The sequence below is a fragment of the Desmodus rotundus genome, chromosome 6 (assembly GCF_022682495.2).
Source record: "Desmodus rotundus isolate HL8 chromosome 6, HLdesRot8A.1, whole genome shotgun sequence".
In the NCBI taxonomy this organism is placed as follows: Eukaryota; Metazoa; Chordata; class Mammalia; order Chiroptera; family Phyllostomidae; genus Desmodus; species Desmodus rotundus.
Genome location: NC_071392.1, coordinates 28,330,675 through 28,348,228, shown reverse-complemented (window position 1 = coordinate 28,348,228; position 17,554 = coordinate 28,330,675). Strand labels below are relative to the sequence as shown.

Sequence of the window (17,554 nt, the reverse complement as noted above, 5' to 3'; positions counted from 1 at the left end):
AGACAGCCACATAAAAGTTTTTTAGCTAAACATTTCAACAAATTGTTGCTGGACATGTGAACCGTTTAGTTTTGTGATAAAACTTCTTCTGCTTTCCCAATAGCAGCTGATAGATTGAGTCTGATTCAAATGCAGTAATGAGCTGGGCACTTGCGAAAAACCCTCAACTTATTTTTGCCTTCTATCAAGTTGCACAAGATTTTTCAAATATTTGTGAGATTATGAATTAGATTTGTTTTCAAAAGAACCTGAAATCCCAGTGTTTTGTTGTTATTCAGATTCCTATGCTTCTATACCAAGTTGTCCCAACTGCTCCTCTGCAAGGGTAGTGTATACTCACCGACCTCTGTACAGTGTAGTAACTTACACTGTGTAGATCCCGTCTTTGCAGTTAAAATGATTGAGCCGTAAAGGCTTGTGAAAATATTCGTGAAACTGAAAGAAAAGAGTAAGAGAGACAGACAATAGAAAGATTATTTTCTTTATGGATTCGTGAACATTTGAAAGGTCATTACTGGTAGAGCTAATATGTTTTGTCATTTCCTTCATGCATTTGATAATTTATTAGCACATATTGTCATTTTTTTTACCATTTATAACATCTATGGAAAGAAGGTATTTTTAAATGGTTAGAAATTAATTGATTCACTTTGCTACATTACTTAAGTCCAAATAAATAAAATTCCTTAAAATGTATTAGGCATAATTTAAAATGTATCAAAAATCAGTTACTTCAGAGTGATTTTTTTATCATACTCATATTAGGATTAGACATTTTTATTCAATTTTTGAAATTATTCATAGATAAAATCTGGTAATGAGTAAAGGTATAGTCCTGTTTGAATTCTCTAAGTTATGGAGTTCAAAATTAACTCTGAAAAACTCTGTAGCTGAGTCTCAGATTTGTTTTCTGAGTAGCACACTAATAATAAAATATATGGACAGAATTACGACCCATCTAAATTCACATTGTTTTGTCCTTTGAAAGGGATGGTTAAAAATTCAGGCTCCAGCCTGCACAGCAGGTACCTTTATTGTAGAAACTGTGTATTTAAAAAAAATAAATGAGCTGGGGACTTGTGTTTTACATTTTTTGCTCACAATTGACACACTGTGATTTAAGCAGGTAAAAGAATTCTATTGATTTCAAGATAAAGTTTAAACATAGATTCTAACATCTGATGGAGTTTTTATTGCTATTTTGAAGATAGGTACTGGGTCAATAATCTCCTATCAACAGATGGTTTCAGTTCCTGGACAAACAGAACGCTGGGGTTGTCGGGCACAGTACCACGCCGCGTTTCCACCCCACCCCACACACTGACTAGACACGGGTTTTAAACAGTAGCCCGATGATCTTGGTGGCCCTCTTTTCACTACATTCTTTTGTCTTTTTTGTGTTAACATTTACCTTTTTTATTTTTTAATAGCCCATTATCATTTCTTATTCAACATTCTTGGAGAAGGCTTGGAAATCTGACCTTCATAGGAGTAAACTTCCAACCTTAAAGACGGGAGTTTACACAACCGATGGAGAAGGGTCAGGCCCACTGACATTTTTTTCAAATACTAAGGTTCTTCTAACAAATACTTCAGGTGACATCAGCACCTCTGGTTCACTTTAGTCATAATTATTATTTTAATTATCAACATTGTCAGATTTCAAGTGTTTATAAGAGGAGATATAAGACCTTTTCTACAAGTAGGTGCTGCCTCCCTCTACCCGGATATCATCCTGGGGCTTTTCCAAGGGTCAGGAGCGCTTCCTACATCTCGGGACTGCCAGGAGGAGGACAAACAGAAAGGAAAATGAGAGAGAGAGAGAGAGAGGAGAATTTGAGGTTTTGAAGTTTTTCACCTGTGTGCTTTTTCTTCTGATCATCCTCTCCCTGATGGGGTTTTGAGGGATCAATACATACTTTTTCCCCTGAAGACTTACAGTAATATGACTTTTATTCCACCATACACTCCCCCTTCCTGCCTTTTATAGCATCCTTAATCTTGGTAAGTCCTGAAATCTCTCTCTCCATCAATCCATAAGCCACGAACTGATAGGGAAGTATCCCATTGAGCTTCTGTGTTTGTGTGTATGTTGGATGCACCCCCACCTAATCTGAAGAAATATTTGTCACTCACTACCCACTGATTATGGGAAAAAACTCTCCTCTCTCCATTTTTCATTCAAGTGTCTCCTCTGTACCCGAGTACAGTGGAGTATATGATTTAAAAACAATGAATCCTTTTGCTTCTGCAGAGGGACGGATATTCCCTCATGCAGAAGAAGGCAGTGGCGAGCCATCCAGTGAAATGTATATTTAAATTCATACTCAGAGATTCTTTCGTAACCTCTTTGGCAGGTTCCAACAGCGAGTGTGGCCATTGAGGGGGCCTCTGCCCTAAATCGTGTTCGCTGGGCTCAAGCTGGCAAAGAAGTGGCTGTTGGGGACTCAGAAGGCCGTATTTGGATCTACGATGTTGGAGAGGTACATGTTATTTTGTGGGGATTGTTTTGACTCGTATATGAAATTTAAAGACCTAGTGAAATTATTGACAAGACCGTTTGGGCCACAAGATCACTCTTGAACGTGTTTGCAAATATTCATGGACTTCAGTAGGAGTTTGGTGAGACCTCGTTAGGGCCTCGTTTGGTCTTCTGTGTTCACGCACAGGACACTGAGGGTAATGGTCCAGGCTCGGCTCGGGGCATGTGGAGTTACCAGCTCTCCTGGGATGAATCCTGGCACTTCCCACCCATCTCATGAGAATGCAAGTCTGCCAAATTCATCATGCTAACATCAAAACTGGAATTGGTTGTTTACTTTAAAAAGTCATTTTAGTTGATATGTCCCATTAAAATGTAAACTATTACTCTTTAATTATAAAATGTGGCCAGTTTAAAAGGCTGAGGTGAATCAAAATTTTGTGCCATTTTTCTAATATTCAAAGTAGTGTATGAAATATAGACCTTTCTGCTACATCTTTTACTTGATAGAAGTTGGGGCAAAAGTAGGTTTACAGTTGTGAGTACATGTAATACAGTTTATTGTACTATTGTTTACTAATTGTATTATTTTCCAAACCTACTTTTGCCCTACCCAGTATGTATAGTATTCCTTGTCCTGGCTGGTGTGGCTCAGTGGATTGAGTGCTGGCCTGTGAACCAAAGAGTCGCTGGTTCGATTCTCAGTCAGGGCGCATGCCTGGGTTTCGAGTCAGGTCCCTGGTAGGGGGCACACAAGAAACAACCACATACTGATGTTTCTGTCCTACTCTTTCCCCCTCCCTGCCCCGCTGTCTAAAAATAAATAAAATCTTTAAAAAAAAAGTATTCCTGAACATCGTGGCACATGTCAATGGAAAAAAACATCTTTTATTTCAGTAAAATCTCCTTGAATTGTTATACTGATTTAATGACACATTATCAATCACTTGTACTGAAGCATATCTGTTTATTTTTACTCTGTGTGAAAGTGTTGACAAAAACCTTCATTTCTGATGAGGTTAAAGAATTTTCCTTAAAGACAGAAAATATTGAACTTCCAAGCAAAACAAAGTAAGAGTGTTGTGTAATGCTATTTTGGCATAATATGCGTGTAACATTTGCATTTCAGGGGGGAAATACGCCACACTTACAGGCAGAAACGTCTTCAGCCCAGGAAGTGCTCAGTGAGTGCCTGAGCGGCTCCCGTTGAGGAGGGTTCTGTATGGTTTCATCAATCAGCTCTAGAAATTTGGCAATCCTACACGGTTTGTTCTACAGTGGAACTTCTAATGACATACTATATACTCGTGTGTGGTTGAGGTGATTGTGTTGAAACAGGGTAAATGATGGTGTTTTTGGAATTTTAAAAAAGTCAACCAGAGACAGAAATGGAATGGCTTTAGAAATAGAAGTTTTCTATTTGGGGATATACAACTCTAAGTAAAAGAACTGGGAGAATCTCTTGGCTTTCCTGCATGTTTTCTGTGTCATTAGACACCCCCTCAGCTACTCCTGATGCCACAGGCTGAGTCATTCCAACAGCAACAGAGGCTCGGTTAATATTTACCGCCGTGTTGAAGTCGCAGCCGGTCTGGTGACCGCTGACGCAGTTTGGAGGCACTGGGAAACAGAATATCCTCCCAATCAAAAATGTTGCCAATAGTTTTACAGCAACATTTTCTTCAGTGGGTATTCTTGATACGCAGTGCATCTTTGTATTGGTCTTCACTAAAATAAGACTAAGCAACAACAAAAACAAGTACTCTTTATCAGTTCATTTACTCAAAAATTTAACAAGTGGCAAAGAAGGACAATATAAACAATCAAGTTTCTTTTTTTATCCATCTTTCTTTCTTTTGTTTGTTTGCAACAGGTGTAATAGTGGGAGAGAAATAGAGGTGGAGACATGTCAGAGAAGAAATGGCAGAAAGTAGATGAAATTTAAAACCCCTTTCCCCATCCACCTCCCTTTCTTATACATAATATCCCTTAACTCTTGTAAGATTATATGCAACACTGTTTTATCCAGAGGGCTAGAAAGCAGAATACTTTAACAGCCTAATTTATTCAAAGGCCGGTCTTTTGAAAAGTCTGTGTCGACCACAAATATTATATATAAAATATATATTTAATAAGTACACACATATTTGTGGTGTTATATATTATATACATACTCACACACACTATTTCTATGCAATAAGAAAACACAAAATATATATACAGAATTTTCTGTGATAAAGTGATTTTATACTTGGTGCACAGAATTACTTGAATACTACTCATTTGGGGAGTATGACTGATTTTGCAAAAGTTGTTTTGGCTGATACTGTGGCTGCTAAAACTTCTTGCTAGGTTGCTATCATCATTTCTAAATTGTAAAGTGTTGCTATACTCGTATTTCTATTGTCGTACCAGCAGGTCAGGCTGGTTTTCATTTTTGTATTATTGTCCTTACTTTTCTAAGTGATATTACAGACTATAGAAATGCCAGCAGCTCTAGGCCAGTCTCGCCTATTGTCCGGAGTCTAGACAGGCTATAGAAAAATCTCGGTGACATATAATAGGCCCAACAATTTGTGGGGTTGTTTATCCCTACAAATGCACTACTGGAGGAAAAGAAAGGATATACTATTTTATTGAGAATAGGTGATTTTATAATCTTCTAGCCCTTTTCTGAATGACCGAAAATCAGGATAGGTTTATACATTTTCGCAGTTCTTTCTGTATTGTTTGATCATACACAAAGCAACCTACAGCTCAGAAAGATTCAGACCTAACAAGATAATTTTGTCCTAACTATTGGGGTTTTTTTTTCCTTCAGTATTTTTGTAAGGCATTTACAAATTTACTTCATACTTACCTCTGGGGAAAAATACAGGGGACGTGTCTTTTTCTCTTTGCTCGTCTCGATAGCCTGTTCTAAGTCTCTGAAGACGAACCCTGTAGAGGCTCCAGGCACAGAAAGGAAGGGTGGGCTGTGTAGAGCTGAGCTCCGTGGAAGCCCACCTCTAAGAGGTGGTGGATCCCTTCGGGGGCAGGGGGTACCATGGTTGGCACTCCTGTCGTCTCCTTCACCAGCCTAGAACTGATGAAGCACCACTGTGCTTAGGAGAGAGGGGCACCCTCTCCATAGGGCCTGCCCTGCCCTTCCAAGTCCCCAGAACTGCAGAACGCCAGAGTGCCTTCAAGGCCAGCTGGCCCGTTTAGAATGTCAGGTCAGATCTGAGGCTCGTGCCGGCTGACCAGAGGCAAGGGGTTTGAGCAGGAAGTGATTTTAAAAGGAAAAAAATATGGAGGAAGAGAGAAAACATGGCACTGAGGATCAATGTGCTAGTAGACCATACTACCATTATCTGTATTCAACACTTACCCCTTTAAAACTGAACCCCTGGTGGTCCCCTTTAAAACTGAACCCCTCACTAGGGTCATGCTGGCCTTCAGAGGGAAAACCTTGTTTTGTTCTAGAAAGGGAGATGAAATGCTTCGAGTCCACTTTGTTGATCCATTTTTCTTGGAATTCTGTGGGAACACCTCTCACATTCTTTCTCCCACGGCTGACTTGGCCGAGAACTTTGCTGGGCCGAGGAGAAAGGAGCGGGCAGCTGGTTACCTCTTGCCAAGGTCCTGCTGCTAGAGTGGGGCTGGCTTCATGGTGTGCAAGCTCGTGGGCCCCATGCTTAGAGGAGCCCTGAGCTTGCTTTGCTGCTCTGCTGTCTTGCAACTGTTAAGAAAATTTTTAACATGGTACCCCCATTTTCCTTTTGCACTGGGCCCTGCAAATTATGTAGCCAATTTTGACCACAAGAGTATTGCTTTTAATACCACTCACGGTGCAAATCAGAAATGACAAATTTTGGCCTTGACCTAGATCATTAGGAAGAAGGAGAAATCTTTAGAAATGTGGCTAAATATAGTACATGCCATATGTTCTTCTTATTACCTATTTCTTAAGACCATTTAAAAATTTTGAATTAAAATCGCAATGACTTTACATTAAAAACATCATGAGGCCAATAAAAATAGAGCTGAAACCATACTGGATATTCTAATTCTCCCCACAACCCTATTTTGATTACGTCGTAATTTTAACTGAAATTGTAATAGAGTTTTGGGAGAGAGCTCTGTCATGCCTATTACAGTTGGAGTGGGGAGGGGGTGCCTTTCTCTGGACACTCCATTGTCAAGAACTCCCTGATAAGAGACTTCTGTGACTATCCGTGGAGACACCACCACTCAAGTCCAGGTAGATGTACCTACCAGGTGAAACTGACACTCACCCGGAAGGGCACTGCCAGAAGGGACCTGGCGTCCCCAGTCGTTAATCATTGTCTGCCTCCCCTCCTGTCCCTGCTGGGCTGCAGCTGCTGCAGCGAGTCCCCGCACAGTGTCCCCACAATTGGGTCCTCCTCTCTTATGTACAATTATCCTCCATGACTTTTGAGATGATGGCAGAGAGCAGTGGCTTGAATCCAGATTTCCTGATACGATTTATTATGAACCTCTGAAGAAGTAAACAGAGGATTGCGTATGAGCTCACTGAAATCACCAGATTGAGTCTGTCCATCCTTTTTTTGTTTGTTTCTTTTTTGTGACATTGAAATGGCAAAGGCATGAGTAATAGCTCCAGGCCTACGACTCAGGAGGTAAAATATGAAACAGCAATGTTTTCAGGTAGGCCACGTGATGCTTTGTGTATACAGCACATATTTTTGGTTGTTTGATTTCAACATCGTATCTGGAAAATAGACTGTACCCATTTATTTTCACAGAGAGGGGTCTATTTTCTTTGCGGAGCAGGTGCTTAATTCCCATTAGCATAAATGGAAGTTATGTGAAATCAATGAAAGACAGAGAAGACCCCTCGTATTATTTGGCTCTAATTTTATTCTATTTGTACATCTTAAAAGTTACTTGAATAGACAGCGGCAGCATATACCATTTAAACGTTCTAAGATCTAAAATAAGAAATGAGCCTAGCTCTTGAATAAATTTTGAGGATTTTTCTCTCCAAACTACGGAATTGCAGTCTGTGTTTTTAGAGTTGTATGATTCCATTCAATTAGTTGAAATGTGGATAAGATAACAAGTCATAAATTAACTGCAAATATAACCTGAAAACATTGAGTGTATTTTGCTTCAGAATACACTTGGAGAAAGCTGTTAATCATGGCTGAGTTTTTTTCAATGATGTGTGAACACACATATTCTAAAGCATTAAACATAAAAAGCACCCAGTGCCGTGGCTCCTTTACTGAATAGCAAGCATTTCCATGTATGTGGAGCTGATTTGAATAGCACATGGGCCAGCGAGTATAGAATTATTCACCTGTCCCGATGATTGATCGCCAGCCCATCTACCTGTCGTCCCTGCAGTGTGTTTCATAGCGAGCCCACTGCCGCTGTGAAAGCCCAGGTGACTGCACGCAGGCGCAGCTGTTGCAGACGTCCCCTGCCCACCGTGTTTGCCGCTTCTCTGAATTAGTTAGAACGCTGTTTGTGGCTCCAGTTTTGAAAGAAGCAGTTTATCTTCCACCTCCTATTATTTCATTTTCCATTAACCTCTCCCAGGAAAGATTTTGTTTTCCGTTGTGAAACACACAGAGAAGTTTCAAATCCCCCAGTATATTTCTGCAGTAGTCCAATGGTAAAAATTCCAAAATCGTGTTCAGCTTAAAGAAGAATAGGAAAAATAAAACAGCAGTGTGAAATCTGTGATTTGGAAGATGAATACATCTTACCGCCCTGGCTCTGTTTGTTGGGTTTCCCACTCACTAATTACCTAAGAAAACGTGCATTCATTCATCTTTACATTTTAACCCTGAACTTTGGCAACATTCAGATGTCATTTTATCATAAACTTAAGTAAGTACATTAAATTTGACACTTGTTAGTTGATTAAAAGTTCCTTGAAAAATTCTTAAACAGGAAAGATGCCGGTGAACATGAGAGATCAAACGTAACTTCTGAAAACAGAAAGCATGATTTAAATGTTCATTTAAATACATTTTAAAGCGGAAATGAAAACTTAGAATGAAAAGTTCATTAGCAATCCCAACAGGAAAAATGACCTATGTAACAGTTTGGAACGAAGATCAAGGTGTAAGGTACAAGGGCCCTTACAAAGGGTTTCCCTAGCCAGCTAGAACAGAATAAAAGAGAGTCGACCAGCCATTTCTCTTGCACTTTAAATAGCACTTTGCTGTAGCAGCATCTGAGAAACTGGAAGTGCCGGGAGTTAGAAGGGATTTGAGTGACACAAAATAAATACAATACGTTTATGGTTTTAAGTGGATTACACTTATGCAATAATTGTTTGCTTTGTGGAACTACTTCGAGTTTTCCAGTAGGACCAGGCCTTCATCAATTTTCCATGAGAAGTTTGTGCCCTGAATATAAATAGAAGACAAATAACCACCCCTCCGTGGGGAAGGGGTTGTACAGAACACAAAACATGAAGTTCAACTGAGGTATTGTGGGTAACTCAAGTACAGGTTCCTTAATGAAAACGGCCCGCAGTTGAAATCAGTCAATCTAATTACGATGGGTCAGGAAGGCCACTCGCCCCTGCAGGTGGCAGACCTGCGAGCAGGGCTGGGCGCTGGCGGCTCCAGAAGAAGGGAGTGGAGCTGGGGCCCTGCTTACCCAAGTCCGGCTGTGACCGCCCGGACACTTGTGTCTCTCATTACGTGGCAAGACGCCTGGAGGCCTTTGCAAGCAGCAGTTTGCTCTTCCCCGAGCAGTGGCGGTCTTTCTTTAGGGGACGAGAAACCCTGCTTCGGGCGTTTGCTCCATGGGAAAGAAGGCTCCGGCACACACGCTTCCGTGACACCAAACACCTAGATGAAAACCAAAAAGGCACATACTTAGCTCTGCTGGTAATACCCAGACTTTCGGTGACCGAGAACCGAAACCTCGGAATTCTCAACCGCACCGTTCAGTTTTTGCCGGAATTTGTGTTGTTCCAGCCACAACACTGTGCAGTTAAGTCGAAAAGCATAATGGCATACTCGTATGGGTAGGTTCGGGGTGCCAAAGTATAATTATATAAAATAACCCACTTTGAAATAATACATTAATTCATTTCCTTGTCATAATGAATTATAAGTGTTTGAAATAAAATAATTAGGTTAAAATGTATGATTGTAATTTTAGTATTAACTTGATTTCTTCTAGGAAAGGTGCTTAATTTAAAAAAGAAAAGAAAAAGCACTATTCCAATTAATGTTATAATTACTCATCTTATAGTGAATGTAGTAGCAGTGGCTTTCATTTGGATAATTATATATGTAAAAGATCGTGATTAAACTGATTATTATATAAATAGTGTGCTTATTCAGGTAGCATTAGTTTATAAAAATAGATTTATAGGATTAATATCTTTTCATGCCACTTTTTTTCTTAATTGATAAGAAAACATTGAGACTTGTATGTATTATGGAGTAGTTGATTCAATGAAAACCCTAATATTTAATTTTATAAAAACCAAATTAATGTTTGTGTAGTAATTTGCAATATTCAATGAAATTCATATATTTCCCATTTGGGTGGCAAATGGCCTATGAATATAAACCTTCTGAAGCAAGTGCCAGTTTGTATAACTAATCATCTTTTATGATTATTCTGTGGTTTCAAGCTGTCATCTTCAATAGCAGTTTGGATTTTGAAGCAGTCGCTAATTATAGTGTTAATTTTTTTTTATGGCTGACAAAATTGTGTTTAGTTTTAGAGTTTCAAAACTGTTAAAATTTTATCTTGAAAAATTACTGCCTAGCGCAGTAGCCCCAAATCACAGCTCAGACCAGCCAAGCATGAAGTGGCTTCGGTCGTGTGTGAGTCTTGATTAACAGTGACCTGGATAGAAATGAGGAGTTGTCTGCTTCTTCCATGAGTGTGTCTGCTGCTGCTGATGTATCTAATGTAACAGGAAGTCCACTCTCTGCTTGGGCACGTGTATGTGTAAATATTTATGTCCCATATAGATTGGAAGTGAATGAATCATTATATTCTAATTTCGAGGGAAGGTATGCATGAGTTTTTGAGAATGTCAGCCATCAGAAAATCTTTGACATTTTAAAACATGAATTATTTATTATTTCGGGAGTCTCAAAGCTGAATATTATAGAAGAAATTTTTCACTCTTACTTTTTTGGCTGGCAAATACAACCGATCAGTGGTTCATTCCCGAAGATCTGTCTCCTTAAGGGAGGGCCAACAGTTTCTCCACGTGTAGATGAAATCTTTTGTGTTCATTCGCCTTAGCAGTAAGGACCCTTAAGTAAGAAGCGAACATCTAGTATCCTGAAAACTAGCCACCCTTTGATTAAGGGGGACAAAATCACTTTGGCAGACTTCCTTTGGTTAATCACTTTCCTCAGTAGAGTTTCTAATCTTTAGCAGTTAGAAACACACAGAAACATACACAAAGTAGGTACTTAAAATTGTTCAATTCAATAGGACATCCTGGTCTAGCACGGTGCCTGGCACCTCACAGGCACTCAGTAAATATTTGGATGAATGAAAGTTTTACATGTGAAAGTTGAAGGTTAAGGGAAAGCATTCAGAATGTAGCCTCCAAGTTGGCTATAAACTAATGGGCAGGAAAAAATAATCCATTTAATTATGTTTGCACAGAAAAGGATATATAGAAAATAACATTTAGAAAAGATTGTTTGTCTTCCCTTCCAATCTCTATTCTGGTGCCTCTCCCCTCCTATGCTTGTAAAAGTGAGCAATTGGCCACTAGTGTAATGCAAGCCTAACAGTTGATTGAAATAGTTATCAAACCACTGGAAAAATGCTTCCTTTCCATTGTGCTTTTTTTGGACACTATAGATATGGTAAATCGTGGACTACATTATAAAAATACCTCTTTTATGCCCAAACATTCAGTAGGAGGAAATGACATTTCTTTTATTACCTTGGTAAATGTTTTTAAGGTGTTTAACAGTAAGCCTTCTCTTTGTCAAAACTGCTTAGATGCAGTGGTTGCTAGGAATTTACTAGAAAGCCCATAGTTAATAATATCAGGAAGAGAAGGGATATATGTTTCGGCACCTACCATGACAGATCAGCTCGAGCAGCACCTGCTTTTTCATTTCCCTGTCACTTGCTGGATCTTTTGTGTTATGGAAAAAGAGTGGTAATGGAAGTTTAAAAAGTTTATTTTCCGTTATTGCCTATCAGCCAGTGTTTCCAGCATTTCCCCCATCTTTTGGACAGAGAAATAGATTGTTCCAAATAATAGAAAAAAAAATAATGCTTAAGAGATTTCCGAAGAAAGGAGGGTGATAAGGATTTTAATACAAATGTGAACAAGGTCATCTTCGTGAATTAACTCTTTCTTCTTCAGCTGTGTGATTTTTTCCCCCTTCAGGTAAAAAACTTCTGAATTTCCTCATGCTTCCTATAATGCTAAGTTTTGACATGAAGGATATTTTTCAGGATTTATTTTTTAAATATATTGTTTACAAATGATTTATTTCCTTTGATGTTTGCTGGCTTATTGAAATTGATTAGACCCATATTTGTTACTATTTACTTTTGACTTTCATACCCTACCTTTCTTTCTTTCCTTAATTGAGTGGTAATGGATTTTTTAAAAGTGTTGTTCTAACAAACATGCTATAAAAGTTAACCACTCACTTAAAAATACAAGGACGAGATCTTAGGCAGAGAGATCTCAAGCTTCCTGAGTGGGTGAGGGTTCCCCTAGAAGGGATTTTTGGATCAAAGAAATTCTTTTTTTTAGCTAAATGTAGTCAGATATCATCAGACCTATAGGTCAGCATGCTGCGAAATTTCACAGAAATTTTAACCCACTGACTAGTTAATAGCAGATGCGCCAGAATGGAGATTAATGTAACTTCTACTTTCTGGACTTCTCTAAACTGCTGTAAATACTAAGTTACCACACAGTATATCTTTTTGTGGTAGAAAACTGCAGTGTATTTATGCCCTCTGTGTACTGCATTCTAGCTTGGAATTTTGGTCCGTGGTTTTATCCATTGTTACCAGTGATGCTAGACTCTCCCCGGAGTTAAATACAGTGGAGCTGTATTTATGTGAAGCAAGTATGCTCGGTCGTTCCAGCGGCTGTTTCATTGCTTATTACCTCCCACTTTGCTTCCATCTGTGTGTGTGGCAAAGGGGATTGCCCTAAAAAGTATAGGCTTCCTCTGAACACAAACGTGTATTTGTATACCAGTAACTCCACAATCTCCTGAATTGGGGTGCCATTAATAATTGTACTTTTAAAAAAGCTTTAGAGCTTAAGGGGGGTTAGCAGTGGTTCTGTGGAAAGCCACGTTTGCCTCCTTGGTTTCTGTAAACGCACTAACAACAACAACAAAAAATCAGTGCATATTCAAGTGAAAAGGTAATTTGTAAAATGTCTTTCTTACAGAAAACTTTAATATTTAGGCAACTACAGGAGGTGAATTGTTAAGTGTCTGTTCGGAATCAATGGTTAACATGATCATCCTGGGCCTTTTTTTAATGACCCCATTTAATTGAGAGATTACAAAGATGCTGATGAAACACACACCCATGGAATATTTATCCTGAAGCCTGAAGTCCTACTTGCTTTAATTTGTTTTTCATGCGTAATATAGCTGAGAAACCAAATTGAAATTACGGGATACTTTTCTGTCTCAATTATCAAAAACATTTTTTTAATTAACCTACTTTTATACTAAGCAATGCCTGAGAGGGATATTTTTACCATGAAAAATGCAGCGTTGGGTGAGTTGGAGTGACTGCAGATGAGGCAGCGATTTAAAATCAGCTGTTAGGCACTATGAACCCTTCACAGTTACGAATGAGGGAGGCTGACTGGGGACTGTTCAGAATGGTTGGCCTTGTGCTTATAAAAGGAGACACATGAATGATATGTGTGTGTGTAACCCTGGTTATAAAAAGTCATTTGATTTTTATAACAGCAAGTTCAGTGGTTACAAAGTGTTACGACTGGAGCTAAAAATGTAGATTCCCACTGCAGAAAGTGCTGTAACAAAGCATTGGCGAGATAAAGCTGTATGGGTTGTATGTGAAAAATAAAAGTACATATGTATATGTGTACATCTGTGCACATGATGAAGAATAATGGCACTTTAAGTTTGATTTTTAAAACGTGCAAGAAGTTGCCTGGCAGAATTTTTCTAGTGATCTGAAGGAACCCTTTTCCCACACTGAGCTCGTGAAATTTAGCCATTACTAAAAGTGTGACTATTTAGGAAATGATTTATGTGAGTTTTCAAGAAAAATATTATAAAATATGAGATACTTCTAAAAATGCAGCTCTATATAGTTGAAAAAAAGAAAATGAAAGAATGAAAAGATGGAAGGAAACAAAAATGAAAAAGAAAAAATGGAGGAGAGGGGAATAAGGATTAAGAAGGAAAAGCACCGTTTATTTAGGGTTTATAAAGTGTCAGGTACATTATGTGCTAAGTTCTTTTTTCTGTCACGTTTAATATTCACAATGGTCCTAGGAGATGGGACCTTTCAAAATTTTTCCCTCACAAATGAAGAAGTGAACATCAAAAAATATTAAAACAAATTTCCAAAGGACACGCAGCAAATAAGTGGCAGAGCTGGTTGGGGGAGCCCATGATACGACTGATATCTTGGGGGGGGGGGTCGACCTCAACTCCGTTCTCCAAATCTAGTTATTCTGCCATCTGTGTCTCCCTTGAAGTGCATGAGCAGCTCAGGCAAGACCCCCGGTGGGCAGACGGATGAGTTATTTGGGGACAGGGTGGGGCAGGGTCCAGAGGAATCTCCTGTACTCAGGCAGAGGGGAGGGGACAGATTCCTGAGAGCCTCGGAAGTCATGTGGAGCTGGGGACCAACATGATTGATTCTCATGAATTTTTCCACAAGTTTTGCACTTTTGCTTTTTTATAAGGATAACCTTTCATCTCTCAAGAATCTTAGAACATTAAAAGTAATCTTTAGAATCTTTCTAGCAGGCGATTCAAAACATCACCTGCCTGCCCGCCCTTTTGCCCTGGTATGTGGCATTTCTTAAAAGGGCGAGGCCTCTCTGATTGCCACACGCAACGGGAACAGCGTGTGCAAGCTCTGTCGTCTTCAGCGAGCCACTGGGCTCCCGGCCCTCTGCTCCCTGCCGGTGGGGAGAGGTCCCTACCACTTCCTCCAAGTCCTCACAGAGCAAACAGCAGAGTTAATCCTTAAAGAAAGCAAACCAAACCACACAAATGTTGTTGAATTGATAACAGTCACTTTCATATCATTTTGAAGAATGTGTTCAATCCGAGTGACAGTTTGAAGAAGAATGTAGCCTGTTCTGTGTGTTTTCTTCACTGGATTACTGTTCTCATCTTCTCCACGTCTCTGTGGATAAATGGGTCAGACGCCTTCACCCCCATTTTACAACTGAGGCAATGAGAGCTTAAGTGCCTGCCCACTGCCGGTGACCAGGACGAGAGCAGGACAGAAGTCTCCTGTTCAAATCTGAGGTTCATTTTACTTCCTCCTTATGGCCAAATTCCTACCTCAGAAATGGCCTTTTTGGTCCTGGCTGTAAAAATAGCATTATGTCCATAAAAGCTGGTCACTCTTATAGCCAAGATTTTATTATCTCAGGAATCAGAGCCCTGAGTGTTTTGGAATAAATATGCTTTATGCATTTCGCAAAATTTTGCCTAACAGTCACCTAACGTGGGGGTGGGAGTGGGGTGACCAGCCATGGACGAAACAGAGGGAAAATCTGAGTCATCCCTGACCTTGAATGTGGACTTCGGCCAATGAATCTGAAGGAGGAAAACATCTCCAGATCCATTTTGATTCAGTACAATATGGGACAATTTTTATGAATCCTTCCTTGTAGTATAAGTATGGACTATTTTCTCTGTGGTGCTTCCAATAGGTTTTTTAATTGATTGAAATGGTCAGTCACCAATAGAAACTTGTGAGTATTTTTCCTATCAAAAATGTAATTCTTTGAAAATTATTTTAAACTATTATTTTCAGGGATAAAAGAACCCAGAGTGATGCTCTAGATTTAGACTTTAATACTTTGATAGAAACTTGGAGATGCTGAAGCTATGCCACTAACATGCCGTTTGCTTCCCACCACTTGCTGGACACGCAGCACATACCAGGAAATGTTGCAGTTGTCACTATAAGAAGGTACATTTTAGGCTCTTCATATTTCGAATGTCAGTGAAATTAAAAAAAAAAAAACAGCGTATACCAGTATTCACACATTTTGGCCTTAGAACACATAATAAATTAATTTTCATTTGTATTTCATAGTCATCATATAACAGAATGATTCACTGCTATTTCTTCAGTTCTTAGATAGTATGTGGCATATAGTTGATACTCAGTCCAGGCTGATGGAGTCAATTTGTATGCTAGTAAGAAGGACATAGAGCAAAGGTTTTCCTTAGCTACAAAACATGAGCAAATATATTTTCCTACTTAGAAATTGAGGTATTATTGGATTAAAAATCTCCTAGAGAGTCTCAGATGCATTTATGTTCATGAGACTCCCTTCTAGCAGTTTCTAATCAGAGAGAACCAGGTGAGAAGGGCTAGGAACTTCCAAGGGCAGAAGGACCGCGCTGCCCAAACCAATGCTGTTCCAGCCAGAGATGGAGAATGTAGGGTGGTCTTGTTTGTTAGGACCTGTTCTGTCTTACCTACAAGGAATTCAAATGCCAAAAATTATTAACTCCGGGTGTGGAAACAGCCTGTGAATACACATTCACACATTCAAGCGCAGATTATACATAAAGTGCTTCCTGATGGTAATTCTAATTCTAAAAATGGGGCAAACGGCAGTTCACCTTCTAAATCTAACATTATGATCAATCATTGTGGGTTATTTTTATAGTCAACGAGGTGAAAATATATAATAGGATAAGGTAGGTCAACCTAAGTTTCTGGAAGCATTTGTGTTTTTATCAGGTTCAATTCTAGAATTTTTTTTTCATGAACCAAAGCAAACTAACATGTCTGTTATTTGTGATATTCTAGAGAGGAAAATACTTGACGGAGCAGTGTTATGGAAAAACAAGCTTCTGATATTTTTCCAAACTAAGTGCAATTTTCACAAATCAAAAAGAAGACAACATGTGTTAGAATACTGTGGAACTTTTTGTAAGGGATCATCTGTATTTTTAAGGACAGGTGTTGGTTTATCATACCATTATCCCTCACCCCCATGGAAAAGGTTAAATGTAGTTCCATTGTAAGGTATTTTCATGTCTTTATCAGAAACATTTGATTTAATAAAATTTATTTTTGAAAAGTTAGATGTCCAACTTTATATGTCATAAATGATACTCAGTTTTGTCCCCAGCTGTATCTGGGCACATACTCTAACCTTAATGTTTCATAATCTTCATTAGGGTTAACAGTTTTGCCATTACTGCTACATGAAACTTTGTAAATATACCTACCTGCTCTCTTAGTTTAGTATACAGTTTCTACATATTGATACCAGTAAAACATTACAAATGGCATCATATGTAAACTTACATTTGTACCAGCATAACCAATAATATAGTGTCATGTTTAGAAGCCAAACTCCCAGCGTACATTGGTCTTTATGAATATACTATGTATTATTACTGAGACTGCTTTTTTCAATATTTAAAGTTATACAAAGTTATGAGGTGCTTTAGCTTCTTATAATAAAAAAGTTATAAATACATTATTGTGATTAGCTTTTTGTCTCTTTTGGGCTTTTTTGTTTTGCGGGTTTTTTTTTTAAAGAACTTAGTCAAGATTTGGAGGAGAGGAAAGAAATAGCAGACCTATTCCCTCACATAAATATGATGCCAACCTTTCCTACCATTGCTACTTGTTAGCCCTCCTGTATCACTTACGTTGCGGGCTTCATTTCCCCACTGCAGTATTAGGAAAAGAGCTCAAAGTAGGAAAATGGACTGTGAACTTACGTCATTGCCTAAAAACATATTTGGATTCATTTCAATAGCTAGGGAAACATTTAACCCTTTAAAAACTCATTCACAGGGCTAAATTAATTCTTAGGGGTACAGCACTTCTCAAAATAAGTAGAACTTACTTCCCCCACCTACA

General features: G+C 38.8%; 1 protein-coding gene across 15 annotated transcripts in view; it reads left to right on the top strand.

Moving 5' to 3' along the window:
* DYNC1I1 (dynein cytoplasmic 1 intermediate chain 1) overlaps positions 1-17,554 on the top strand; it is a 287,402-nt gene that overhangs the window by 267,538 nt on the left and 2,310 nt on the right. For all 15 annotated transcript variants that reach the window (XM_071221672.1, XM_024577250.4, XM_024577251.4 and 12 more), the window contains one exon: positions 2,358-2,483. In XM_071221672.1, coding sequence (XP_071077773.1) covers positions 2,358-2,483 — 126 coding nt within the window. The remainder of the gene's footprint in view (positions 1-2,357; positions 2,484-17,554) is intronic.